General features: G+C 38.6%; 1 protein-coding gene across 4 annotated transcripts in view; it reads left to right on the top strand.

The window, feature by feature from the left end:
- traf5 (Tnf receptor-associated factor 5) overlaps nucleotides 1-18,756 on the top strand; it is a 32,914-nt gene that overhangs the window by 10,138 nt on the left and 4,020 nt on the right. For all 4 annotated transcript variants that reach the window (XM_010898587.3, XM_010898586.3, XM_029121967.1 and 1 more), the window contains 4 exons: nucleotides 820-897; nucleotides 3,836-3,910; nucleotides 11,664-11,756; nucleotides 12,877-13,017. In XM_010898587.3, the coding sequence (XP_010896889.1) occupies nucleotides 820-897; nucleotides 3,836-3,910; nucleotides 11,664-11,756; nucleotides 12,877-13,017 (387 nt within the window). The remainder of the gene's footprint in view (nucleotides 1-819; nucleotides 898-3,835; nucleotides 3,911-11,663; nucleotides 11,757-12,876; nucleotides 13,018-18,756) is intronic.

Below are 18,756 nucleotides of genomic sequence, written 5' to 3'. Positions count from 1 at the left end.
GCAAAATTAATTCAGAAGTGTACAGAAGCATCTTATACCTATGTATAAGAAAGTGCCACCAGACTCATTGGGCGTTGCTTCGCAATGCAAAAGGACAATGACCCAAAACACACTGCCAACACAACCTGACAGTTCATTACCGTAAAACAACTGGAGTGGTTTAGACTGGCATCGTCAATGTGCCAATTTAAATCCAACTTGCATTTCACTTCCTGGAAGAGGAGAAGTCAGAAACTGCCCTAAACAAGCAAAAGCTCAAAATGGCTGCAGTAAATGTTTGACAATAGCAAATTAGAGGATGATACCAAGAGTTTGGTGATGTCAGTGGGCCGCAGACTCAGTATGCTATTGCATGTAAGGGATTGTTGACTAAATACTTGCTTTTAAACGTCTTACATTTGCTTGCTATATATACCAATCTTTGCCACAACAAAAAAATCCTGAAACTTTCTGTCTATGTTCATGTGGAATCTCAGTATGTCAAATAGCAGTTGAATTTTTTTTTCAATGGCTTGAAGGAGCCTTTAAACAATGTGACTGCCTCTAATGTGTTGACTGTGCACTAATTGGTGACATAGTGAAAAATACTCTGTGTAGGAATGTCCTGTTTCTCTCTTGTTTTGTACCATTCCTTTAAATAATTATATAGTTTCCCCAACAGGTGGAGCAAGGGACTTGTTTTAATCCATTAAGCTTACTACATCTGTTATAGTTCCCAAAACCACAAAAAGTTTGACAGCACTTGAATGTGGCTTTATTTAGTCTCATATGATGTGATGTTAAGTCACTAAGGGTTTATTATTTCTGTTTTGACTCCAGGATCATGAAAGGCATACATGCCCAGAGGTTGAAATCCAGTGCCCGAACAAATGCTCCCAGATGATTAAAAGATGCATGGTAAGCATTCAGAAATGTTATGGTAGTAGAAAGTATACTCATCTGAGGAATTTCTGCAAGTGCTGGAGTTTATATGGCTCTAAAACAGAAGGATAACAATGCACACTGCTAGTAGTGCTCTCAAGTGATATATTACAAACACAACATTTCGACCCTCAGGTCTTCGTCAATATGTTTAATGTTTTTTTTACCTCCTGTCTCAGGAAGTGATGTCAATGAGAACTTAGTGACATCTGTCTTTATAAGATCTTTCACCTCTGTTTGGAATATGAATGCCTGATGAAGACCTAAGGGTCCAAACATTGGGTTTACAATAAATCAATTGGGAGCATTACTAGCAGTGTGTGTTGTTATCCTTTTGTTATGTAGGCATTCAGACATGATCGTTTCATATGTTTAGTATTTCATTTCTCCATTTAGTGATTGAAAGCAACACTTATTTTTGTCTTAGATATATTTTCCAACATAAAACCAGTGTTACCATACAACAACTAATTTAGCATTTTTTTGAAGAAAATAACCAAAAAATGAAATGTCAATGTAATATTTATAATACAAATCTGGCATTTATGGGAAGGTGGCAAGAAAAAAAACTGTCCTCAAAAAAGGCATCAAGTTTCATTTGAGCTTTGCTAAAAAGCACATTGTTCATTCCGATGCTAAGTGGCAAAGGGTGCTGTGGTCAGATAAGACCAAAATTGAACTTTTTGGTCTGAACACAATACATCTTTCCAGCAAAAGCACCCCATGCCTACAGTAAAGCTTGACGGTGGCAGCATCCTGTTGTGGAGTTGTCTCTCTTCAGCAGGGACAGGAGCACTTGTCATAATAGAAGGGAGACTGGACAGTGCAAAATACTAACAGACTCTTCAGGAGAACCTGCAGCCCTCTGCCAGGAAGTTGAAAATGGGAATATGGTTCATGTTTCAACATGACAATGACCTAAAGTACATCGCCAAAGCAACAGTACAGGGGCTGAAGGACAAGAATGTGAATGCCCATGAGTGTCAGTGCCCTGACCTAAATCCCATCGAGAATCTGTGGAATGACTTGAAGAGTGCAATCCATAAGCTGTCACCATGCAATTTGACAAAGCTTGAAGAATTCCGCAAGGAAGAATGGACAAATATCGCACAGTCTAGGAGTGCAAAGTTAATAGAGACATATTCAAAGAAACGGTCATTGTTTTCATTATAAGTAGGCTGATGTATTAGCTAGCCATCTACAGTAATCGGTTTCAAAGTTAATGTGTTAAATGTACATTTCTGATTCGCATATTCAATTCCATATGCTAGGTTTTGGATAAGTCCAGCCACAGAGTATTGGCCACTTCTAACAACAAAGTATTGTCCCATAAATAGCTACTCGTCAAACCCCCTCCCTTATTCACCATAATCACTTCTTCTTGCAGCCTGGCTGAACTAAGCTTGCCAAGTTTTTCTTTCTTGTTTATAATCAACTAGCTGTAACACTATCTACATTAAACGGGCTTGATATTGTATCTGGTTTAGTTTTTATTTTGAATTGCATAGTTAGCTTATTATTTTGCCCATGACAAATATGTGGTGTTTTTTTAATCCTATCTCCCCGTGCAACATTTGAGTTCTCTTAACTTCCAAAATGTAAGGCTACCTCACCTTCAAAATCCCAAATTAAACACAGCCCTGAATTCATCAGGTAAAAGGTGGTTCCACCAAGTATTAACTCAGGGTATTATCACTTATCCAAGTAGGGTCTATTACTGTTTAATTTTAAATATTTTATTTTTTTGCTTTTGGATATTGTGGGTTAATCTGTGAAAGCCAGAATAAGTCAGATTTTTTGTGTTTTACTTATAGGCTGTAAGGCTACAAGAGTTGAGCATTTTGAAAGGGGGTGGTACCCACTATATTCAAAGATTTGTTTTACAAAGAAAAGGTAATTTTTTGTACATTAAAATGTAATTAAATTGATGAGAAATACAGTGTAGACACTGTTAATGTTGTAAATTACTATTGTAGCTGGAAACAGCAGATTTGTTCAGGGAATATATACATGGGCATACAAAAGCCCATTATCAGCAACCATCAATCAAGTGTTCCAATGGCATATTGTGTTTGCTAATCCAGGTTTATCATTTTAAAAGGCTAATTGATCATGAGGAAACCCTTAATAAAATGTGTGTTCTTTAGATTAGTTCAGTATCTGGAGCATCAGCAATTGTGGGTTTAATTACAGGCTCAAAAAGACCGGAAACAAAGAACTTTCTTCTGAAACTTGTCAGTCTATTTTTTTTCTGAGAAATCAAGGCTATTCCATGTGAGAAATTGCCAAGAAACTTAAGATTTTGTGCAACGCTGTGTACTTCTCCCTTCACAGAACAGAACAAACTGGCTCTAACCAGAACAGAAAGAAGAGTTAGAGGCCCCAGTGCACAACTGAGCAAAAGGACAAATACATTAGAATGTCTAGTATGAGAAATACAGTTGTGCCCAAAGGAAGGTTTTGAGTGAGGAACAGAAGGGTTAAAAAGGCCAAAGTTTAGGCGTTTTGTAGTATCTCAGTTTTTTATTTGCTAATGCCACAGCGTTTCCATTAATTTCATAGTATAATTTTTCGCCTCACAATTTGATGCTAGTCTAGAGTGTTTCTGAGAGATGAGGTCCTAGTAGGTATTAATATATAGGTGCCTAAGATATGAGTTACCTTAGAGATGAGGTCTAAAGTGTCTGGTTTGACTGGTCAAAGTAAATGTTTACACCATCATTACACCAACAGGAAATAATGAATGAAGCCAATTCATTGAGATTTGAGTGACAAGTGGATTTTACAGACTTCAAACAGGGAATTGATGGCTGAACATGACACATCCTCAGATTTGCAGGGCGTGCACGTTGCTACTCAGTCTAACTCTTTTATCTCTCAATCTATCTACCTTCTATCTCTTTGCATCCCACAGCTGGAAGACCATACTGACCAGTGCCCCGAGATGGAGACGGACTGTGTTTTTAAGAAATATGGTTGCCCTGTCCGGGTTGGTGTACCTAATTATTTTTCCTATTCTCCTTCACCAAAGTTGTAGTGTGACGTACTGAATTTATCAGTTACACTGAAAGCTCCAGAAATTAGCAGTGTCGGTATTTTCATAATGCCTTGAAGTCCTTATATAGCTGTCTTGGAAAGGTATTGATGACCAATGTTGGGATGGGTAACTGGAATAATACATAACATATTGCTAGTTACATTTACTTTGCATTGAACTTAATACTATAATGAAAATTATTCTCAGTCTGAGCTATGTAGAGAAAGATGCGTTGCTCTGGCCAAACACTATGACATGCCACAGAGTTTATTCTGGGTTCCATGAATAGTCGCTGGGTTCCATGGATGTGTTCCATTTGATTGGTGCCAGAAACAAAGAGGTAGCCCGAGCCAGAATACGTGTGAGTAAAGGGCAATTCCAGAGTATGAAAATACTCTCCAACAAATTACTTTAAATGCAATTATTTTGCACATCTGTGCCAAGTTCTTTTCTCTTTGAGGTCAACTGAATTTGCAGATGACAACATTAGTATTATAAGGACATTTGGTTAGTAAATCTTTCGGATATGAAACACCTACGTTTGCGGGTAACAGCTGACTTGGAGAAAGTCCCATCTGTAATGAAAGTAATTATTTTTTACTTGGCATGCTGCCAAGCCTTCCTTTAAAAGTGTTTTTTTTACCCTATGAAAATTCATAGACTTTTGCCAATGTCCTTGTTCTCTCAAAACTTCCAAATATGAACCAAGTCAATCATGCAAACATTCCAGGTAGGGAAACCTTTTCTTGAAGCTACATGAAGTTAACGCTTAAAAAAATGTACTGTAAAAATATCCCAATGTAAAAAAGTAATCTGATTACATAGCATGCAATGTTGAGATGTCATGCAGTGTTAAAACAACAGCCTGGAACAGTTCACTACAATAGAAAATGTCACTACAATAGAAACATTTCACTACAATAGAACATTTCTGTGACACCTTGAGTGTCACAGAAATGTTTAGGGCACAAAGGCCATTGAGTGAAATAAGAGGATTTAGAGGAGACAAATAAACAACTTCTGATAACTTCTGATAAGAAAAGAAAAACACACAACATATTGACAGTAAGGCTAGCTAGTCAGAAGGCTAACATGACCTCAGTCACACAAAAGTTAAAAGAAAAACATGTCCTTTAACATCACAATCACCTGCGCTAATGAGTATTAACAAATATAGTGAGTTGTTATATAAGTCGTTTTTTAAGCTTTCACCACAAACACTGCAATGTTGAGTGATGTCAAACCTAATGTTACTTCTCTGAGCTCTCAAAAAGCGTTCAATGTCAGAACTTTCCCACTTTCTGGAAGGCTCTGGGAGGCTTGTCTACCTCTGCTGGGGCACTGGATACCACCCTGACTCTGCCAGGATGCTGGGAGGCTCATCTGCTGCAGCCAGGGCTCTGAGAGGCTCTGGGAGGCTCGTCAGGCGTGAATGGGGCTCCAGCGCCTCTGCAGAGGCAAGCAAGCCATCCACTGCCCAAACTGTACCTGTAAAGAAGGCCAGAGGCCAGTGCTCTCACAGGGACAGGGTCCGACTCTTGTTGGGGGAAGGACTCACAGCTGCCTGTCCAAATTCCTCCTGGTTGTGTTGAAGATCAAGTTGGTGCATGACTATTCTGGCTTCCACTGCTATCGCCCCACCTGAAATATATGTTTATAGAATCTGGACGCAGCCCACATGCATTCATAAATTATTAGAATTTTTTACTCTTATAATCTTCATTCTGCACAGCCAGAGGTGTGCTGGCCACCAGTCAGTCTGGTTCCTCTCTAGGGTTTTCCTATGTGGCAACTGCTCATGTAAAAAGTGCTTTATAAATTACATTTGATTGATTGCTTAGCAGGACCTGCATAATGTCCCTCTGGGTCTTCCAGTGGCACGGCAAGGAGCAGGGGCCCTTGTCAGGCAGGGCTGGGGCTCAGTGTGGCTCCACTAGCACTGCTGGGGCTCTAGGAGGCCTAATGTGTGCTCCCAGGGCTCTGGGTGGCTCCTTGGGTGCCGCCATGGCTCTTAAGTTAGCCTTAAGAGGCAGCTTTATCTCTTGGGCAGCCTTCCGTTGGGGTTTTGGGAGGAATGTGTGCTGGCGGTTGTAATGTTGGTGACCTCTGCACCCAAATGACGGGCTGCTCGGTACTCCTGCTTGATACTGTTCCAAACCTTTTGAAAACCACTGCATTGTAACATTGTTCCAAGATGTGTTATAAATCACTTCTGGTCATGTGACGTCAGGTGACAATACACTTTGTCATGTGATATTGAAAGAAGCCTGTGACAATTAAGTGTCAAACACCTCATTTTCTCAGATTTTGAAAAACTTGTTTAGCTATCCTAACTTCAGTAGTGGTTTAGAGCAGGGCAGCCTGGGGATCTACCGTCAGGTTAGTCACAAATGGGGTTGAAGGGAAAACCTACAGGACAGTTGATCTCCAGGACCAGAGTTGGGCTGCCTTGGTTTAGAGCAGAGGTTTGTGATGGCAATTCCATCGATCAGAACATTTAAAGGAGTAAGGACAGAGACTAAATTCTCTTGGCACAATTAAAAAATAGAGAGACGCGTCAAACGCTTACATAATAATAATCTGAGGAGTCTCTGAAGTAGATACATGAACAGTCTATATTTATTACAGTTAAAAGGGTTGTGGTAAGTTGCTGCACAGCTGACCTAACTCAATAGAACACATTCCCTTTGTTCTATTACTACCTAGGGCTCACACAAGGGGCAGGCTGTCCTTCCCCACATGGGTAACCTCTTAAACTCTAAAGAGGTCTTACATCTGGACAAACAATAGATAGACTCTGATGAGTTTATACAGATGGGCAGTTTAATGAGTAACCTTATAATCTGCTGATACCAGTCAATGATGCCCCCTAGGCAAGTACCAGATCCCCCTCTCCTACATTCCCAAGGAACAAAGGACAGATACCCTTATTGGTCTAGGCAGAGGAACAGATGGCCAGAGTACCTAGTGATGCTCTGATACTATACAGACGTGTATCAAAAAGAAAATAGTTACATACCAGGCAATAGAAAAGCAGACATTTCTCAAATGCAACTTAGTTCTACATTTCCATAACATGTTTCAAACTGGTTCCATGGAGGGCAGAGTGTCTGCAGATTTTCTCTTTCCTCTTGTACTTGATTGATTAATTAGGTCACTAATTGATTAGTTTCTACCCTCACCTGGTTGTTTAGGTCTGAACTGGGAACCAAATGATAGGAAAAAAACTAAAACCTGCAGACACTCGGCCCTCTGTGGAACCGGTTTGACACCCCTGGTTTAGAGCAAGATCACGTAAGATCACGTATTGCTGCAAGAGATGTTGTTGGGCATTGGTTTGGTATGTGTGCGCATCGAAAAGGGAAATTAGAATGTGGGGTTGGTATCCCCCATTCCTTTGGCCTTTCCAGTTGGCTTTTTATTTAACCATTCATACATTATATGTTGGATGATAAAGGCATGTGAACCAAAAGTGTCATAGGATGCATGGAATGAAACAAATTATTTGAAAAACAATAAACATTGGATTTTCCATTGAAAATATATTGTAAAGTTCACGAGTATTCAATAATTTTAGAGCATAGCATCACCGACTTCTAAGTAACACTACACAATTATTGAATACTCGTGAACTTTACAATATATTTTCAATGGAAAATCCAATGTTTATTGTTTTTCAAATAATTTGTTTCATTCCATGCATCCTATGACACTTTTGGTTCACATGCCTTTATCATCCAACATATAATGTATGAATGGTTAAATAAAAAGCCAACTGGAAAGGCCAAAGGAATGGGGGATACCAACCCCACATTCTAATTTCCCTTTTCGATGCGCACACATACCAAACCAATGCCCAACAACATCTCTTGCAGCAATACATGATCTTACGTCTGTATGAAAAGTAAACACCAGATTTCTCTTTTTTACCTGTAGATGTCACTATCCAGTAAATGTTGAGGGTTTCATACAGCCTAGACCCCAATATTTTCCCTCTGTGTTTCAAAAAGCTGCTACACCTGCTGTCTCCTGGCTGTCCTACTCCACTTCAGTCTTTGATCCTTTTCTGCTTTATAGTCTTTCCTTCTGCTTCTTCTACTGGCCTTGGCCCCGGGAGCCCTCAGTCACCTCCCCTGATGGAGTTGTAATAGCAGGCACTTGTGTAGTTACCAGCTTTTTTTGTTGGGGCTTTGTTAGGATGCTGATTTATGGGGTGTGGGAGTGTTTTGTTCAAGTAAGTGCCCTTCTGTCTGGTATGTTACACTCATAGAAGACCCAAAACAACCACTTAATTGTAGGTACTTCCAAAAGTCACCCCTATCTGACAATCTGAAATTCTCCTGCTGTTGTAGATATGATAAAGCTACTGTAGGCTGTCCTCATATAAATCTCCAGTGATGCGCAAGCCATGTCTATGCCACCATTCCCAAAAAGGGGGGGATTTCTTACACAACTGAGGAATTGTACCATATAAAGGAGTATTTCTTTCTATACTGGGATATATTCAAAGCATCCTGTGAATCCTATCTCACACATCGCAGGAATGCTGTAGGACTAGGTTAACAGCATCATGGAAACAGTTTAACTGGTGCAATATTAATTTTTAAAACATCAAGTAAGATTCAGCATCTTCTATTTCTCTAGGTTATTCTTAACCTTCTGTAGAAATGGTGCCATATTAAGTTGCATGATGTACTGTAGCTACATTTTATACCCAGGTCCTGATGGCTCCCATTTAAAGTGAAACGGAGTAGCTGAAGCAGCATGACAGCCTCTGACTTCTGCCAATTAATCTTATATGAAGCAGCGAAAGGCTTCAAAAATATGGAGAAGAGAAGCGATGACCCTGTTGAATTCCCCTAACAAATTTAAAACATGAAGAAATCATAACATTTTTAAGATCTGCTGCCCTAGGATCTGAGTATAGCATCCTAATCCATCTGATAAATCCTGCACCAAAGCCAAACGTTTGCATGGTGTATGTCAAAAAGCTCGTTTTGATAGCTGGTAAAACAATTCACCGGCTTTCTCACCACTTTCATAACAATGGGCATATTCAGCCATCTTATTGAAGATCTTATGTTAAAATTTTAAGTTACAAAATTTGTTTCAGTAAGGATCCCATATTATTCCAAGACAATTCAGTTTCTAACTCTTTAATTCTAGATTCCAATTTGACTACCTTTTTCTTTTTTTATCCTCCAGCTATTATTTTGCCCCTAAGAAAAGCTTTAGAAGGTTCCTATACTAAACTCAGTTTTCATAATCAGTGGAGCCACTTCAGGTTCTCATTAAGGGAGAGAGCAAATACTTCAGCTTGAAATAATGATGTATTCAAACACCATCTAGTGCTTTTTCTTACAATATCGGCATCTAAACATCGTAATTTCTGGTGTCACAGGATCTTCAGTATACGGTTCATAAATATTACACATGTTAATATTACTACCATTGACTAGAGCCTAAACTCAAACCATTCTACATTCCTTATCCTTATGCTCCTTTAACATTACAAAAATCAAAATTCAGCTTATTTTGCACTAGAACTACAGCTCCATGTTTCCTGCTTGAAAATGAGCCATAGAAAAACCAAACCATTTCCCTTTTCAGTATGACAACCTCTTAATCAAGTGAGTCTTTGTATGAATGCTATAAAGTAAGAAATTCCTCTAAAACCTTTATGTTCCAGGAAATCATATTGTGCTTATATGTCAAGACAAAAATACTGTATAACAGAAGAATAGAATACAGAAAAATAGATTTTCAGTGCCTGTCACGGATTGGCGTAGTGGTGGAGAGGAAGGAAACAGGCGCAAGCAAAGTGATAGTCGATGTTGTCATTTTAATATAGAAAATAACACTAAACAAAACAAAAGGTACATACCAAAACAAACCACTCACCATGTACATTAACAACAACGACAAGGAACAATGACAGACAAGTGAGGGGAGCAGAGGAGAAACATTTAAACATGTACTAATGACTTGATTGGGACCTGCTGTGAGCGACAATTGGCGATGAGTCAAATGAAGGAGTCCGGAGTGAGTTCATGTACAATGGGAATCCGGGAAGAGCGGGAGGTGACGGAGCCGTGACGGAGCTGTGATGTGATGTGTTTCGGTGACTTGATTTTCTGCCTTTTGGTTAAAAAAAAGGTTGGATTGGTAGCATGTATCTCAGCTCGTCAGCTTTCTTTTTGATTGAACACAGTCTGATGAAGTATGAACACAAACAGGTTAGTTTTACGCCTTCTAAAGAAATTCAGCAATGAAAATGCTGAAGCATTAACATACCTTTAACATGGTCTGCAAGAAGATGACAAGAAAGGTTAAAATGAACTCATGAAGTCCTTATCTAAACCCCAATTCGTAATAAAGACATTCCGAATAAAGGACACAAACAATAAAATCTGATTTAGTTTCATTGTTTATACACATAAGCGGTTTATTCATTATCCAAGTTTACAAAAACTCAGATTTCATGAGTGCGGAAATATGTGAACCTCTTCATGCAATAGCTTGTGTCATCTTCATTAACAGCAACAACTTAGAGTACCCACAATCAGTTATTGGAATCTTTTTAAAGGATTTTTGCCCAGTCCTCACCGAACTTTGAGAGGGTGTCTGGCGTGTACTGCCCACTTCAAGTCCTGCCACAGCATTTTGATTTGATTAAGGTCAGGACTTTTAAATGGCCAATACAAAATACAAATCTTCTTTCTCCTGAGCCATTCATTGGTAGATTTGCTTAATGCTTTGGGTTGTTGTCATGTTGGAAGACCCAATTTGGCCCAACTTTAGCTCTTTGACTTCAATAATCTCCTGGTGTACAGAATCTCAGAATTCTTGGTTTCCTTAATAATGTGCAGTCGACCAAGTCAAGAGGAGGTAAAGCATCCCCTGATATTAACATTCCCACCCAACAGAGGCAACAGAGGCCTCTTAGCAACCCTCTCATGAATGCTATTTTAATTCAGCATTCTCATTGTGGAAGCAAATCTCCAAATGTTATTTTTGGGTTGGCATTTACCTGATTTGTTATTTTTCTTGTGGCTCTTGGGGATATTTTGGAAGTGTATCCACTTCAAGGCCAATTTGCCTGTTGTGTTAAATGCTCTCCATTTGTAAAATGTAGCCGAACAGTGGACTATCTGAAATAGTTGTAAAGCCTTCCCCAGACTGATGTCCTCTCACTATCCTCTTCCTGATGTCCTCTGAGATTTCCATTCCTTTCGACGTGGTTTGTTTTGCATTCACCAGTATGGGTAACATCCAAACTGACCAAGTTTCTTGTCTCTGTTCATTAGAGTCTTTCCTAAAGATCTCTAATTTAATTGATGAATTTGGTACCCACTTATTCACATAATTTCAAGCATATGTATATGCAGCCCATTGTGACAAGTTGTTCAATAAAGTCTGCCTAATAAGTGTTTTTATAATGTCATTCTTAAAGTTACTGCCCAGTGAAATTCACATTTTTTAAGAGTTCTATTCTTAACTCATATCCAAATAAAGTAATGTAAAAATACTTTTTAACACCGTGAGTGAAAGAATTTTGGATGACAAACTACTCATATCTGAATATTTATAGATCATATTCATAGGAGTCTGGAAAACCTAGTCAGTTACCTCAACATATGTAAACATGATAGGCAGTTGAATGGTGATGGTAGTACCTAATTGTTCTTGCTCGCTGTGTGGACAGGAGAGGAGAGCCCAAGTTCAAGTTCATGAGGAAACTGCTCTCAAACACCACATCCTCCTTGTTCTGGGGAGCAACAGCAAGCTGGAGACACAGGTAAGACCAATCACTACTCAGCAAATGTCGAGGGGATGAGGTAAATATGATGAAACTGGATCACACCTACCAGATACGCACATATATACAGGTGCTGGTCATAAAATAAGAATATCATCAAAAGGTTTATTTATTTCAGTGATTCCATTCAAAAAGTGAAACTTGTATAATGTATACATTCATTCCACACAGACGTAATGTATTTCGAGTATTTATTTCTTTTAATTGTGATGATTATGACTGACAACTGATGAAAATCCCAAATTCAGTATTTCTGAAAATTCGAAAATTTATCTTAAATGATTAACTTGAATTAGCAAACACAACGTGCCATCTATACAAATGACTATAGAAGCACTAGTCAGTTATAGCATACATAACAACCCACAGCTTTTAAACCCTGATGTACAACATTTCAATAAATCCTGGGCTGCTTGCTAACAGACTTGTCAGACCAGACAGAGGTCTGCAGTGGACAAATTGGACCTCTGACGTGAGAAGAAAGGTCTGGATCACAATTCCACAATGACAAAAGACTGAATTATAGATTTTATGAAATAAACATCCGCGCCAAATGTTTTTGCTATGGGTGACCAAAGCAGACAACAGTTAATAAATGAGTGTAATTGATATGCTTTTTGTTGAACGTAGTGTAAAAATGTGACTCCAGATGCTGGTGGCTGGTCGGTTGGTGGCTGACACACCCCCAGACCACAAATGCATCTCCAAAGAGTGGTTCAATCCTGAATACCACCACTAATTTTCTGAGCTTTATCATTTTCATCAGTCTCCCAATTTAATTTCTAATTGGTACCTGTCAATCCAGACTAAACTTCCTGCTTAATTTAAATGGCTGAATGTCGGTCTCTCTGTCTTACATATTTATCTTATCTTGTTGTGTTGTGGTATAGTTTTTCACTTCACAAAGGCCAAATCCATATTTGATATTTGCAAAGGGAACACACTTTTCTCAATTCGATACTAAAGAGAAAAATGTGTCTTTCCTGCAGGGTTCTAATCATAATGTTTAGCTTTTGTAACTCCTCAAAAAGTGAGAACTTTAACCTCTCAGCCAGTGTAGTGGCAGTGGTTGACTTTGATCCTTCCTTTGATATGCCAGATGGAGGTCCTCCAGCAGGAAGTGCTACTGAGGCACCAGGAGCTACAGGACAGGAGCCTCCAGGTCCGTGGTTTGGAGAAGGAGGTCCGACCTCTGATCAAACAGGTCAGCCACTGTGACAACACCCTGTCTGCAGTACAAGTAAGGAATATAATTTACTTCTGTGTCAAATACTACACCCAGAGGCATAGCTAGTGCGTAATCTGTAATCCTGCAGTATCCAGCCTGTCTATAGTCTAGACATTTGTTAGAATCCTTGCTCTCTGAAAAAACTTTTTAGAAAAATGTTTCTTCTGTCTTTCAGAGATTATTTGATAGAGAAAAAGTGGAATAGGCATAGGACAGACTGCAAAAATAGCAGTAGGTTGGACTTTTATTTAAATGTGATCTCTATTTACACTGGCAGTTAAACTGAAACCAAGGTCTCTTTCACAGCTTAGCCCTGTTGTCAGTAAAATAAAAAACATTGTTGTGAAGACGTATTTGCCCCTTGTCTGTTTTTATTTGCATTTTTTGCATATTTTTGGTGTGGAATATTATCAGATCTTCAACCAAAATCAAACATTAAATAAAAGGAAACTTGGACAACACAAAATGTTGATAATTATTCAGTTTATTCATTATGAAAGTTAAGCAACACCCAATGCATTACATGCATTACAACACCCAATACATTAATTGTCAAAACCTTAACCTTCGATTTCCTGTGCACTCTGGTTTTCATCAAGCATCCGTCTGAACTTTGCTCTGTTCATCTTTCCCTCAACCCTGATTACTCTCCCAGTCCCGGCCACTTAAAAATATAAGCACCGGGACATCATTTCAAGTGTCGTAGCAAAGGATCAGAATACTTATCTAAATGGGATATTTTAGTTTTTCAATTTTTTATCAATTTGCAAAAACCTTTTTTTTTTTTTTTTTTGCTTTGTCATTATTAGGTAGTGTGTGTAGCTCGATTAGAGAAACATTTATTAAAGGTATAGTTTGTCCAAAATGCATATTTTTTTCAAAGTTCACTTACCAAAAGATATTCCAGGAGGCCCATGGAGTAATTTTTTTAAACAATCCATTATTCAGCTCTGTCCCTGTCTGTTATTATTGTTATTAGCAACGTCCAAATTCATGAATGAAAACATTTCCTACCGCTATCACAAAGCTGCATTGCAAGTGGAAAACAACTCCAAAACACTACATTCAGTCGCGGTAGCATTGGGTTTTTTTGTACACTAATGAAACACCTGGCGAAATTTTATTAATTCAAACTGGCTCTAGCCAGTTCTGTTTTTTGGCAGTGATGACATCGAGGTGAGGATGAACTTTAATCTCTGCAAGCAATGCGAAGATAGGTTGCTTCGTCTAGCTTTTTCAAATTGCTGCTAGTTGACACTTACTACAGTGGATATAAAAAGTATACACACCCCTGTTAAAATACCAGGTTCTTGTGATGTAAAAGAACGAGACAAAAATAAATAATGTCAGATTTTTTCCCCCACCTTTAATGTGACCTATAACGTGAACAATTCACTTGAAAAACAAATTGAAATCTTTGAGGGGGAAAAATTTAAAACTCACAATAACCTGGTTGCATAAGTGTGCACAGCCTTAAACTAATACTTTGTTGAAGCACCTTTTGATTTTATTACAGCACTCAGTCTTTTTGGGTAGGAGTCTATTAGCATGGCACGTCTTGACGTGGCAATATTTGCCCACTCTTCGTTGCAAAAGCGCTGAAGGTTTTGTGCCAAAATTGCCTGGTATTTGGAACAGTTTATAATTCCCTCCACCCGGACTTAGGTCCCGGTTCCAGCTGAAGAAAAACAGCCCCAAAGCATGATGCTGCCACCACCATGCTTCACTATGGGTATGGTGTTCTTTGGGTGATGTGCAGTGATGTTTTTGCACCAAACATACCTTTTGGAATTATGGCCAAAAAGTTCAACCTTGGTTTCATCAGACCATAACACATTTGGGAGACTTGATATTTGTTTTTGCAAACTTCAGCCGGGCTTGGATGTTTTTCATTGTAAGAAAAGGCTTCCGTCTTGTCACCCTACCCCATGGCCCATTCATATGAAGAATACGGGAAATTGTTGTCACATGTAGTACACAGCCAGTACTTGCCAGAAATCCATGCAGTTCCTTTAATGTTGCTGTAGGTCTCTTGGAAGCGTCCCTGACCAGTTTTCTTTTCGTCTTTTCATAAATTTTGTCCAGTTCTTGGTAATGTCTCTGTTGTGCCATATTATCTCCACTTGATGATGACTGGCTTCACTGTGTTCCATGGTATATCTAATACTGACTGATATCTTTCAACAATGAGATCCCTCTAATGCTTTGGAAGCTCTCTGCAGACCATGGCTTTTGCTCTGAGATGCAACTAAGAAAATATCAGGAAAATCCTACTAGAACAGCTGAACTTTATTTGTGATTAATCAGAGTCACTTTAAATGATGGCAGGTGTGTAATGACTTCTATTTAACATGAGTTTGAATGTGATTGGTTAATTCTGAACACAGCCACATCCCCAGTTATAAGAGTGTGTGCACACTTATGCAACCAGGTTATTGTGAGTTTTTCATTTCTCCCCCTCAAAGATTTAAATGATTTGAATTGTTCACATTATAGGTCACATTAAAAGTGGAAAAAGTTCTGACATGATTTAACTTTCACTCATTCTTTTACATCACAAAAACCTGCCATTTTAACAGGGGTGTGTAGACTTTCTATATTCACTGTACATTGAATATTCCTTTGTATGTACCATTCATAAGGTATCTATAATATTCAATACTTCTACCCATTTTTTTCATATTCCCCATCGTACACTTTTTTTAAATTGCTGCTAGTTTACATTATGTATAAGGGATAGGCACGGATAGTTGAATATTTGCATACCCAAAATGTATTGCATTTGTATTAAATAGCCCCCGTTTCTTTACGTGTATGTAGTTTTTTGTTGAAATAAATAGACTTGAATGTTAGTTTTTTTGTTTAAATAAATAGACTTGAATGTTATTTTTCTAAATACTTTTAAAATCCACTGTACGTGGATGTCGTGGGCCATGTCACAATAATTTCATTGTGCAGGATGATGTTGTGTTATTCTGTGCATTTGATAAATAAACTTTGAACTTCTGGATTTCCTTTGTATGGATTGATGTTGACTTCTGCCTGCTCGTGGATCTTGAATTAATTAAATTCTACCCGCTCTGCAATTGTGACAATACCTCTGCTCTCCCAAGTGGTATTGTGGGAGAAACAATGGACAACTTCACCAATGAGACATACAATTTTTGCGAGGAACATTTCAATAAAGAGGATTGTGACCCACGTTCACATAAAAGAGGAATAAAGGTGAATGCAGTTACATCAATTTATCCAGGTCAACCCATGGAGACAAGACACATTGTAAGTAATATTTCCGATTGCTATGTTATAATACACAAATTACACGTTGCCTCCGGATTTTCTAAGCAAGGGTTGGGGATTAACGTGTTCAATTCATCATCTGTGTATTAAGGTTAGAACAAATAAGTCTGCATCCCCCGAAAATGTTCTTCCTGCTCGTATTCAGAGTCACGCATAATATACAGCTCCGGAAAAGATCAAGAGACCACTGCACCTTTTTCTTTCCTTTCCATTAAGTCGAAAAGGTAGGTTTTGAATGATGAACAGAAGGGTTAAAATTAAGAGACCACAGCAAATTGAACGCTTCTGTTCCTCAATCAAAACTTTCCTTTTAATCTTTTTTGGAAAGGAAAAAAAAGGTGCAGTGGTCTCTTAATTGTTTCTGGAGCTTTATATGTATTTTCCTTTCTCTCTCAAACAAATGATGTTTTACTGTCCGAGGTGAATATCAAAGATGAAATAGGTAATATGCTTTCAAGCTGGCGAATACTAACTTTCTTATATTGTGTATACATTTACTCTTGCTGAATGAATGCATGGATTGATACAATTCTGAACAAAACTGATCGTTAAATACAGGAAATACCCGTTTATTTGAAATTGGAGTTATATCACGAAAATTAAACGTTTATTTCGAGGAATACAACATTGTCATGTTCTTTGAGGTAAACAACACCACTTGTCTTACAGTTGTGCTCAAAGGTTTGCATACCATTGGAGAATTGTTAATATATGTACCATTTGTAAAGAAAATGAGTGAGCAGGCAAAACACGTCTTTTATTTCTTATGGGATTCACATTCAAATGTAGGTCATAACAGAATGGAACAATCATAAAACAGAAAACTGCAACAAAGAAAAAATTCAATGACCCCTGTTCAAAAGTCTGCATACCCATAGTTCTTAATACTGTGTATAGCCCCCTTTAGCATCAATGACAGCATGCAGTCTTGTGTAATAGTTGTCTATGAGGCCCCAAATTCTTGCGGGTGGTATAGCTGCCCAGTCGTCTTGGCAAAATGCCTCCATGTCATGCAAAGTTTTTTTTTGTCTTGCATGAACCACACGTTTGAGATCTCCCCAGAGTGGCTCAATGATATTAAGGTCAGGAGACTATGATGGCCACTCCAGAACCTTCACCTTTTTCTGCTGTAACCACTGTAACCTTGTGCATTATTGTGCTGGAATATCCAAGAGTGTCCCATGCACAGCTTTCGTGCAGAAGAATGCAAATTGTCTGCCAGTATTTTCTGATAACATGCTGCATTCATATTGCATACATTTTCACCATATTCCTGTGAAAACCTTTAGAGCTCACACGTCCCCAAAACATCAGTGAGTCACCATCATGCTTCACAGTGGGGATGGTATTCTGTTCACTATAAGCCTTGTTGACATCTCTCCAAACATAGCACTTATGGTTGTGACTTATGGTTTTGTCACTCCAAATTAGTGTACCAGAGGCTGTGAGGCGTGTTCTCGGGCATATTGTAACCGGTTTTACTTTATAAAGTTCCATTACCTTGTTATGCAGGACTTTTGACAGTTCTTTACTGCTCCTCATGGCTCAGTATCTATCCTGCTCAATGCATCCACGTGAGAGCTAACAAACTCATTGACTATTTATAGACACAGACCCAGACACTAATTGCAATTTAAAAAGCCACAGGTGTGGGAAATTCACCTTAAATTGCCATTTTCACCTGTGTGTGTCACCTTTTGTGTCTGTAACAAGGCCAATCCATCAATCAGTCAATCAAATATATTAATAAAGACCTATTTACATCAGCATTTGTCACAAAGTGCTTTTACAAAACCCCCAGCCTTAAACCCCAAGGAGCAAACAACAATAGTGTTGAATTTCAGTGGCTAGGAAAAACTCCCTAAGAAGGCCAACATTTTGGAAGAAACCTAGAGAGGAACCAGGCTCAGAGGGGTGAACAGTCCTTTCCTGGCTGTGCCGGTGGAACATATTAAGATTACATATTGTAATATTTAATAAATGCATTTGGGCTGAGTCCAGAGTCTATTTAAACCTAGTCCAGGTCGAAAGCATGACAGGGACAAAGCGAGGGTGGGGTCTGCAGAGTGGCAGCTGAAATTGTCTTGTTCGGCAACACAACCAGGAGGATTTTGGACAGGGACAGCAATGAGTCTTTCAAGCCTGGTACTCCGGAGGTGTGGGCCAAGACCTCATGTCCTCCTAAGTTTAAAACAGGGCAGGCATCCAAGCATTCAAGGGTATGTAAACTTTTGATCAGGGCCATTTGGGTGATTTCTGTTATCATTATGATTTGAAAAGGAGCCAAACAACTATGTGATAGTAAATGGCTTCATATGATCACTATCCTTAAAAAAAAGGCAGTTTTTTGCACGATCAGTAATATTTTCAAAATCGATTAACCCAGTTTCTGCCAGGGTACGCAAACTTATGAGCACAACTATAGTTTGGATTGTTTTAGAGTACCTTGCA

Source organism: Esox lucius, chromosome 9 (genome assembly GCF_011004845.1).
Source record: "Esox lucius isolate fEsoLuc1 chromosome 9, fEsoLuc1.pri, whole genome shotgun sequence".
NCBI lineage: Eukaryota > Metazoa > Chordata > Actinopteri > Esociformes > Esocidae > Esox > Esox lucius.
Note: the sequence above shows the minus strand (reverse complement) of the source record. Positions and strands in the feature narration are given on the sequence as shown.